The following is a 9917-nucleotide window of genomic DNA, read 5'->3' on the forward strand; positions in this document are numbered from 1 at the left end:
ATTGAGTGGAGAGTATATTCAATTACATATTAGATAAACGAATTCAAAGTCTACATTTTTTTTATATTATATTTAAAGTACAGAAATGTATTTATTTGGTATTACAAAAATAGTATAAGGAATATGAACTATCTTTGTTAGAGTATACTGAAAATGGTTGAATAGTTTGCTTTCCGATTAAAGTAGGCCAAGAGTTATTTATTATAGGAAAAATAAACTTAATCGTTGGCAATCTTAAAATCAAAATATAAAACTTCGCAAGTCGTACTAAGTCGTTTAAATTGTTACAATTCTTTCAGTGAACTTCAAAAAGTCAAAAGTCGAACGCGAGAATGTCGCAAGTACCGGTTAATTGTTTGGGCCACATGGGAAATGTGGTTAGCTTGGCTTATAGCAAAGTCTGCACTTCAGGCTATTATTTGGCCTCTGCCTGCGACGATGGGCAGTCGATGCTGCGTCATGGCGACACCGGTGACTGGGTTGGCAACTTTGCAACGGAGGGCGATGCAATGCTCAGCGTCGACATCAATCAGGATGCAACGCGATTGGCAACTGGTGGCGTCGATTGCTCAGCTCGCATTTGGAATGCTATCGACGGGCGTCATTTGATGAATGTTATGCTGCAATCCCCAGTGAGGAGTGTGGCACTTTCCAAGGACTCAACGTTGCTGGCTGTGGGTTGTGCGGATCGCCAATTTGATCATACTTGCGATACAATTCTATATGTCTACAATCTGGCCAGTGAGTTGGTATATCCCAGAGCCCTAACGGGACTGACGCGAGGTGTGCGCGATTTGGTGTTCTGTCGGGATGATCGAATGGTGCTATCCTCCTCGCATGATCGCACCGTGCGTCTGTGGGATCTCATTAGTGACCGGAAAACCCATTCCATGGTGCTGCCTCATCATGCCAAATCATTGGAGCTGTGCGGCGATGGACGCACTCTAACTATTGCCTATGGCCGCAGCATTGTCTTCCTCGATGTGGATCGCTTCGAGGTGCTGAAACAATTTAAACTGCCTGCTCGATTGATGAGCGCTTCGCTGCATCCGGAGAGGAAGACGTTTGTCTGTGCGGGCAGCAATAGGGTCATCTATAAATGCGACTACGCAACTGGTGAAATACTGGAGAGCTTTGTGGCGCATGATAGCAAGGTGCGGTGTATCAGGTACAGTCCCGATGGTGAGGTATTTGCCACATGCGCGAACAATGGCGGACTTCGTTTGTGGCAGCAAAATGTGGGCAAGACGTACGCATTGTGGGGCACTCGATCTGACGATGTGGAAGACGATGATAATATATCCATCCGCACAATTTGAACACACGAAAACAAAACTCTGATCAAATTAACTCCAGTTGTACACGTGTTGTGTTTCGTTCGTTTCTTCAGTTTTTGGTTCCAATAGACACGAAATAAAAAAATAAAACTAAAGAAAATAAAATAAAAGGAAAAGGGTCACGCTCTGATCCCTCTAATAAATTTGTCTGCGATTCCGCGGCGTTGTTGTGATTGACTGCCCCAATCTTTCTACCTGCTTGCTGGCCTGACTCGAATCCCTAACTGGTTACCTAACTACGTTTTTCTTTTGGTGTCACAACCTGTTTTCGTTACGCATTTGGGAACGTTCCTCAAGGATTTTTAAGACGCTCGTCTACTTGCAGCTCCAATAGTATTTCTGTTGCTTCTCACCAATCGGGAGTCATAAATGCATTTTACGATTATTTATACAGTCGCCAGAATGCATGATGGAATCATTTCAGTATGCACTTTGTATCCAATGAGTTCATTTTTGGGGTAGGTGCAGAGTCACAGCTTGACTTCTAGCCACTGATAGACTGGGCAAACAGTCAAAAGTAAAGATACAAAGATACAGCGAGACTGAGATTCATCTACTCGCCAAGATTCAACTGGGAGCTCAGGGAGTGTTTGCTCTTTCTTTTTTCAGCCCGAGATTCCTTTGGGTTTTCTGCTTTTTGTTTGTGTTTTTTTTTTCTTAACTTTTTAAACATTTCCATAAATATTTATAATTTCCACTTTAGATAAAACGAGTTTTTCCTTGCACGCGTTTACCAGGAAAACACGCCACCTTTTTCCCTAGACGACTGTCCCTCTCTTTTCCTCCGTATGTTTGTCTAGAAGTAGTTGTTCCAATAAAGTGGATTGTCATGGCCAGTTATCTAACTATATGTATGCATATCCAAGTATATTCTGAGGTCGGCACAAGTGTGTGTGTGTGTGCCTCCTTTGATTGATGATTGTCCGAGTCATTAGCCAAAACTCGTAGCACAGTAGCCAAAGGATTACGAGTTGTATTTGTTTGCATAAATATTTGCATAAATATATTATTGGACGATAGTTGTTTGTTTTGTATTTTAACATCCATCAATAATGTACTTTATATTTCTCCCCAATGTGCTCAAAACTATTGGACGAACATCCGACTTGACCGCAAACAATTTGTCTAAATAACAGAGATGAGCCAAAGTCATTTATAAATGTCCTCGACGGGGATTTGGCTACAATATTAATGATTGGTCATTTACTTTGTGTTGGAAGATCACAGATAAAGGAGATTGCGTTTAGATAGGGATCACACTTCGTGAAGTGTAAGATCTGTGAGGGACATTAAAAAACTCCTTTCGAATTCAACTGTACTTATAAATAAGCTGATAGAAATAACATCATTTTATAGGCCTAATATTAAAATAAAATCTTTTTAATATGATTTCAACTATTATTTAGATTCTATGTATGTATGTACTACAATTATTAAAGAATGGTTTAACGACCCTATGATTCGTATTTCGATGTATTTGTAAGTGTATTTTGGTTGTAGACAAAAATTATTCTCAATTTACAGAACAAAATAATTTTGCATGTTACATAATGCCTTTCCCAGGTTTCCCAATAAGTCGCAACATTGCAGATAATTTCGAATTTTTTCCCATAGGTTACTTCACTTGCTTACGCCCTATCGAGAGCACTTCCGCTACGTTATGGGCAAGGCATTAATTGTAAAATATCCTGAACCATAGCGCACCTGCCCCGAATAGGTATCTCAGTTTAAATTGAGCTTGCGGTTACAGTTCGTGAGTTGAACAATTTTATGCCAATTTCCTTAGTGGAACAGACCGCTATATGGAATATGTCTTATACAATTTGGTACGTTACTTGGTCTGTCACGCTAAGCTGAACATTTCGTAGAACACGTGTCTATACTGAGTCGCGTTTTAGTAGCATATCATATCTTGGTTCGGGGGGTGTTTGTTGATTTTATGTTCCGCTCTGCGCGATAAGGCGCGTCGCATTTGAAATGAGTGTAACGTATATTTTATGCAGAATGGAAACTGGCCGTTGGGGTTTTCCAGAGACTTACAGATAATAAATACTAAGTATGTTTGTACTCACAATGGCGACCTTCAACTTGAGATCTTATCATGACTCTCTAAGGTTGAGCTATAAAATTATGCATTCAGCTCTTATCTCTCTAAAATTTTGGGGTATACTCTATTGCAGTCTAAGACGTTGATCGTTGTATCAGCGTCTAATTATTGTCATATCGTCTTTGATAAGTCCAAGTTTGTGTTTCGGGGTTGTATAACCAGCATTATAGGCTTATATCGATGGATAAACAAATACGCATCAAAATACCCGCACGTTCCAATATTGGGCAATCCTTTTATGGGTATGCCCTTATAAAGGATTAAGAGCACCACTTGAAGAACACCCCATTGTTAGCAACCGTATTTTTCCTCCTCAATTCGACGCCTTTTTTCCGTGTGTTTACACAGCAAAATTCAACCCATATACATTTTCACGACATTCTCAACTTGAGGAAATTACTTAAAGGGATCACGAACTCGCTACCCCCCACATGAATCGATGATATGATGCCTATGTGCAGGATCTCTTGAGTTGTTTATGTTTCAGGCATGACTGCCGGCAGAATTTTTCAAATTTGTTAAAAAGTGTGTAAATTTACGTTTCTTTTTTTGTTCTTCAGTTTTCGGTTTCAGAGGGGTGTGTCCCATAAACAGTCTCTGCGGTGTGTCTGCTTGAAAATAGGGAAGGAGTCGAGTCAGAAATCGAGACTTGGCTGCCTAATCGATCGGTAGATCGCTTCCTGGCTGCCTTTTTGGGGTGATTGCACTCGAGGCATGGTTTTAATTATTTTCTTTTTTATAGGAAAACCCAAGTATTTTTTTCTTGTATTCTTTCTATTATTTGTTGAAGTCCAAATGATGTCTTTAGTTTTGAACCGATCTATAACTTTTTTTATTCGCTTTTTGTGCACTTTAATTGCATTTGTGCAAACAGCATAAATCGTATTTTATTACCTTTACTCTATGTAATTTAATTTTTTACGATTTTGCACATTTATAATGCTGAACATAAAGCTTGGGAAATTTCTATATTTTAAATTTATACTGCAAGTAACGGTATTAAGCTAAATGACTAGAAAGATTTTTGTTATCTCTACACTCTATTTCGTGTGTCCTACTGCACTTTTCCGAGTTTCCCATCTAGCCCCAAGACACAATAGGAAAGTGAAAATGTATGTCTGCATTGCCCCAAATTCAATTTCAACTCACTTTGCGTGGCAGCAACACAAAAAATCCAGTTTCAGGTTAAACAAACCGAAGCCAAAACATTTTTATCTACTCATCGCATGCACCAAAAGTACAGCTCCAAACGGGCCAGCAACAACACTCGATCGGGTCACATCGAATAGTGCATGTTCTTATTGGGCAGTTTTTGGAGAAATGGATGGGAGTAAAGTGGTTAATAGAGCATTTATATTTCCCAATCATCTTATTGTGTTAAAAACTAGGCAGCTTGTAGTTGCTGTTATCATATTATGCCAAATTTCTTGCTTTATTTAAGGTTCTCATCTTTAGAAAGAGTAGTTGTAAACATACAAAACGCTGCAGCAGCGCTGCTCTTCGATCGTTTTCAAATCGAGGGTTGCTGTGTCGACTTCGCGTCCGTTGTATGGCAACGCTGTGGTGGTTGTTTGACATTTCATTTTGTGGTTGTTTTCTACACGTTCACTTGTGAGAGCCCGACTCTCTGAGAGAGATAGCGGGAGAGAGAGAGAGACCGCCAGTGGTGGTCTTCCGATGCAGTTAGAGAAAAACGGCTGTATCTGTATTACTTTTGACTGATTTCTAGCTGTTTTCAGCCAGCGCTTTATCCTCTTACTCAGTCACTCGTTCGGAAATGTGCGGACTGCGCATCAGTGGAGTATCATCGAAACAGAGAGTTGAAATATGCTCTCTCAGAGAACATATGAATATCACAATTGGTTAACAACGGTTGTTCATTCGTTTACACAATTTCAGTTTTGTTTTTCTGCTCGCTGAGTTAGGTTCGAGAGTGCGTTCGAACTGAGAATATTTCTACTTCAGCAGTTAAATAAAATATTCCAAGACGTGAATTACAAGATATAAAAAAGTATTTACAACGTTTGAAGTTGTAATCGATAATTAAAAAAACAAAAAATATAAACAGTTAAAGTGCAAACCCAAAAACGTATACGACTGCTGTTGGGAAGTCTCAACTCGTCAGTTTTTTTGGATTGTGTGAGTGGCTTTTTGGGCCATACAAAACGAAAAGTGAAAATCACATATTAAAAGTGTTGAGCAATATAATAAGCAAGACGAACCAATTTGTTTATATTACAATTCTAAACAAATCGACTGCAAAAACAACAAAATTTCACTTGCAAAGCAAGTGCTAAAAAAAATACGATACTTCGACAACATCGTGAGCGTGCTCCACACCAAGCAGCAAACGTTTGTGCTCACTTGCTTCTCACACTCATCGCAACGCGTTTTGGAGACTAACGTGTTGTGTGTGTGCGTGCGAGTGTTTTGTCAGTGAGCTCGCCCCTCTTTTCGTTGGGCAGCGAAATACGTACAGGCGAGCACAGAAAAACAAAAGTTTTTGGCGCGAAAAGTTTGACATTTCACTTGGTCGTGCGATTCGCAAACAAGTGGCCAAAGCAGAGACAGCAAAACTGCGTCGCATCGCAGCCCAAAAGGAAAATAACAAACAAATAACAAAATAACCAAGCAACAACGACAACATGGTCAGTGCACGCGTCTTCAACCCTGTGCTGAGCGAGCTCTGCAAAATGAGTGGCAGCCCAGGCGTTACTCGCAACTTGGAGCGCATCAAGCGAAATCTGTTTGGCCCAACTCCAGCGAAATTGGTGGAAACCACAAAATCGTAAGTAGAAATTGCAATGGTTTTTGAACGGTACAAACTAAGTTAACCCGATCTTTACCTTAGACCTTTCAATGCGGAGCTGGAGCGTCATCAGGAAATGGCCACACAAAAGTGGGGCTTTGATTTTCGTGCCGATCGTCCATTGAGCGCCAATGGCAGTTTCATCTGGGAGCGAGTCAGTTCACAGGAATCCACATTTGCGCCTCAGATGTACACACTAACCCGTGCTGCCCACGTGCGCTCCAATGCCAATGCCAGCGACTCTGCGCTGCCCAGTGATATGGATGTGCTGTTAAATGAGCGTGCTGATCGTGAGAATTTGGCCAATTCATCGCTGGATTCGAACACAGACAATGAGTACGACTCGCAAAACGAGTCGATGCAACTGGCCGCCTCTACATCTGCTGCAGCTCTACTGACCGCCTCCTCCTCCTCATCATCAACGTCGACGCAGCAACGCAAGCGACAGCTCAAAATCACAGGTGAGCACTCTCGAAGAGGCAATTCCCATAACCGATCCCTCGATCTATGCGACCATGCGTGTCCTTTCCCAGCGTTGCGCCTGATTGCACATCGAACGTTACCAATTTCCATAGTTCACAACTAAAGTTAGTTTGTGCTTTCTAGGGTGGGTGAATTCTTCCCATAAGATATAATATTCGTTTCGATATTGTAGTCTATAGCAGAATGTGGCCTGAAGAATTTAAACTCATGATTAATTAATATTTATCCTTACTTACTAATTACTATTCGACTCTATATTGAAAACTTCAGTACTGCGTTTCGAGCACACATTCAACATTGAGCCCTAGATGTTCACCCTTTACTTGTGTTTCGGCGGGGGCGTTGATCGCTTTCAAAACCAAAATTATAGGTTCCTCCAATCCAATATATAATTAGCTCTGTTTTTATGTGATTTCATATGGTAGTATGGGGTTGGGCTATAGACAAGCCAGATCTGAGTATTGTTGCCTGCAGCTGTTTTGTTGCGCTCCCCCCTCGAAGTCAATGCACGCAACATCCCTGCGCCTGCGTCGCGGGGGTTGATTTCTCAAATGTGATCATTACATGCGGGCTTGCTGTAAATGTTAACAGATGTGCCAAGCGCAGCTCTGCCATCGGTTGACCTCATTAGAGGCAGATACAAAGACAAAAGCCGAGCCAAGCCGAGCCGAGCAACTGCATCATACACACACAATGTGCCGCTATCAGCAATTGCTGCCGCTGATTGCTTTTGTAGGTTCTTTGGTCACTTTGCATATTGCGATTAACATAATAAAAAAGTGTCAGCTCTGTTCTGGTCAGCCCGCATTGCCAGCGGGTTGGCTTGGTCAGGCCTTGCATCGAGCTGTACTTTTGTGCAGCCTGCCCAAAAAATACTGCGGCGCCGGGGCGTGTAATTTATGCAGCTATGCAACATCCACTGCTGCTCTCACTTGGCATGCGGTGATCACAGCGTGCTACCTGAAACCGTCTGGCTGCCGTCTGTTTGTCTACCGTCTACAATTTGCTACCCTTGTGTGTTGCACCAACCCCTGGCAGTGCCCCTGCCACGTGCCACAATTCAAAATCAAAATGTGCAAAAACAGGCGGCGCCTGCTGTTCATTCATCATCATCGAATAGGGATAGTTGACCCTGCTCAGTTTGCCAGCTGACTTTAATCCCAATTCACAATAACCAACGTTAACATGTTTCCGTTTTCTCTTCCTTTGCAGAGTTCATGAAGGAACGCAAGCGTCTGGCCCAGGCGCCAAAGAAAATCTCACCCGCCAAACGTATGCGTACAAGCTCCGGCTCCAGCAGTAGTAGCGCCACCATTGGATCACAATTTGGAAGCTTGTTAAAACGTCAGCGCAACAATTGAATAGTTAGTTGCAATGTACCAAATAATATTATGAAATGCCAAGAGTTAGTTGCAGCTATATTCGATCTATCAAATCAACTCACTTGCAATTTGTAATTTTATTTTTTAAGCCACTGCGAAAATTCGATTTTTTACATTCAATTCAATATAGAATTCTAAGTAAATATTTTAAATTAAGCAAAACGAAAAAATAACTGTGCAGTGCAAGGGCGAAAGTTGCGAATATTAACATTACTAGATTAATGCTAGCTACTATTAACCAGTACTAGTGATAGAACAAAATAGATATTAATTAAATAACATGCGCTAAGTACGAGCTATATGAAACTTTGTAGATTTCTCTAGTGAGAAATGCCATAAACTAAGTGATTAGTTCTTAACACAACAACCACCAACTATACAAACCTAGACACACGTTTTTTGAAAAATCCATGAAATTTCAATTCCTATAAATTATGTAAATTCCCTTTTTGTAAATTTTACTCTCAACTGTTTTGTGGTTGTGCGTAAAATTTGTTATCAAACAAAACTTGACGTCACTCTGCTTATTTCCCCAATTTCCCAACTCTCCCTCTTATATATATTTAATTGTTAATATATATGAAACTATTTGCAAGCAGAGTTACGTTGAATTTTGTCACGCAGGCCCTAAAACCATTTATAATAAGCTTTATTTAAATTATTGAGCTTATTGTGTTCATTGTTTTCGTGGCTTTGCCAAAACAAATGTCCTTAATTCGACCAGTGGAACACCCTATGTATAATAAGTAAAAACCCAAACTTTGGCTAATTTGTGCGCTTTTGGAAATTGATTTTGTATATATTCCCAATAGTTCATAAATTTGCTTATATCTTACATCTCAACTGGAAAATTGCTCTTTATGGCTTGCCAAAGAATTTGGCAATAAATTTAGAGCTATTTTGCTCAACTATCATGTACAAATGCTATAAATAATATTCATTATATAATTATAAATATTATATACATAGGCAGAGCCTATATTATTGAATAACATTTACAAGATCATCCTATTTGTAAGCTTAGCATAAGAACAAATCCAAAGTATTCACTTAATATTTATATATAGAATTCATATTGTGTGCATAATTATACAACTCATACTCTTCAATAAACAAACAAACAAAACACAAATACAAACATCAAATTAACTACTCTAAAATATTTGTTCCACCCAAAAATTCATTTGATTCAACTAGCCAACGAATTGGCCAACTTATACACATACATACATACATACATATAATATATCATACGATTACATTTATATATTGTTGCTATTTTGTAGACGTATTTGTTTATACGTAGCTTAAATATGTAATTTTATAAAGTTGATTTTTGTTTTCAATAAATTTGTTTTTCATTTTGTAGCAGCTTAATTTCTTATTTTAATTTATTACTTACACACTTAATAACTTCCAAATCAATAATACCATAGATAAATAATTAACACAACTGTTATTTGACAAATAGACAAACATTTTAACGATAACATGTCGAGGCTGAAATGTTTAAATATTATACAAAATCTTATTTATGAATTAAGATGAATTCGTTTAAGTCCAAAAATTGATATATTCTTTATGTTAGCATATACCATTACTGTATTGATTGAAGATGTCAGATCTTACTTCATACAGTATTTACATATGGCCATACACTTATCGCCCAATGATCAACGGACGATGTAGTTTTGCCTGAGAGTTGTCACTATAAGATAAAGAGTTATCAAAATCGATGGCAGGTATTTTTTGGGACACGTATAAAGATCACATCTAATACATAGTATCAAATTATACTA

The 9917-nt window shown here is 39.2% G+C and overlaps 2 protein-coding genes across 2 annotated transcripts; both read left to right on the forward strand.

Moving 5' to 3' along the window:
* The first annotated feature begins 332 nt into the window (after positions 1–332).
* LOC133845118 (serine-threonine kinase receptor-associated protein) lies at positions 333–1319 on the forward strand. Its single transcript, XM_062279483.1, has one exon. It carries the CDS (start codon positions 333–335, stop codon positions 1317–1319), a length of 987 nt encoding a protein of 328 aa, XP_062135467.1.
* A 4032-nt stretch (positions 1320–5351) lies between these two features.
* Positions 5352–9450, forward strand: LOC133842711 (cyclin-dependent kinase inhibitor 1). Its single transcript, XM_062275918.1, has 3 exons — positions 5352–6232; positions 6296–6714; positions 7949–9450. The coding sequence occupies exons 1-3, from the start codon at positions 6090–6092 to the stop codon at positions 8095–8097; spliced, it is 711 nt and encodes a 236-aa protein (XP_062131902.1). The 5' UTR covers positions 5352–6089; the 3' UTR covers positions 8098–9450.
* Positions 9451–9917: the final 467 nt, after the last annotated feature.

Source organism: Drosophila sulfurigaster, chromosome 3 (genome assembly GCF_023558435.1).
Source record: "Drosophila sulfurigaster albostrigata strain 15112-1811.04 chromosome 3, ASM2355843v2, whole genome shotgun sequence".
Classification (NCBI taxonomy): domain Eukaryota; kingdom Metazoa; phylum Arthropoda; class Insecta; order Diptera; family Drosophilidae; genus Drosophila; species Drosophila sulfurigaster.

Excerpts from the sequence above, each read along its gene's own strand:
- LOC133845118 (XM_062279483.1), top strand. The coding sequence starts at position 333 with ATGTCGCAAGTACCGGTTAATTGTTTGGGCCACATGGGAAATGTGGTT.
- LOC133842711 (XM_062275918.1), top strand. The coding sequence starts at position 6,090 with ATGGTCAGTGCACGCGTCTTCAACCCTGTGCTGAGCGAGCTCTGCAAA. Across the intron at positions 6,233-6,295 it reads TTGGTGGAAACCACAAAATC|ACCTTTCAATGCGGAGCTGG; the intron begins GTAAGTAGAAAT and ends TCTTTACCTTAG. Across the intron at positions 6,715-7,948 it reads GCGACAGCTCAAAATCACAG|AGTTCATGAAGGAACGCAAG; the intron begins GTGAGCACTCTC and ends CTTCCTTTGCAG.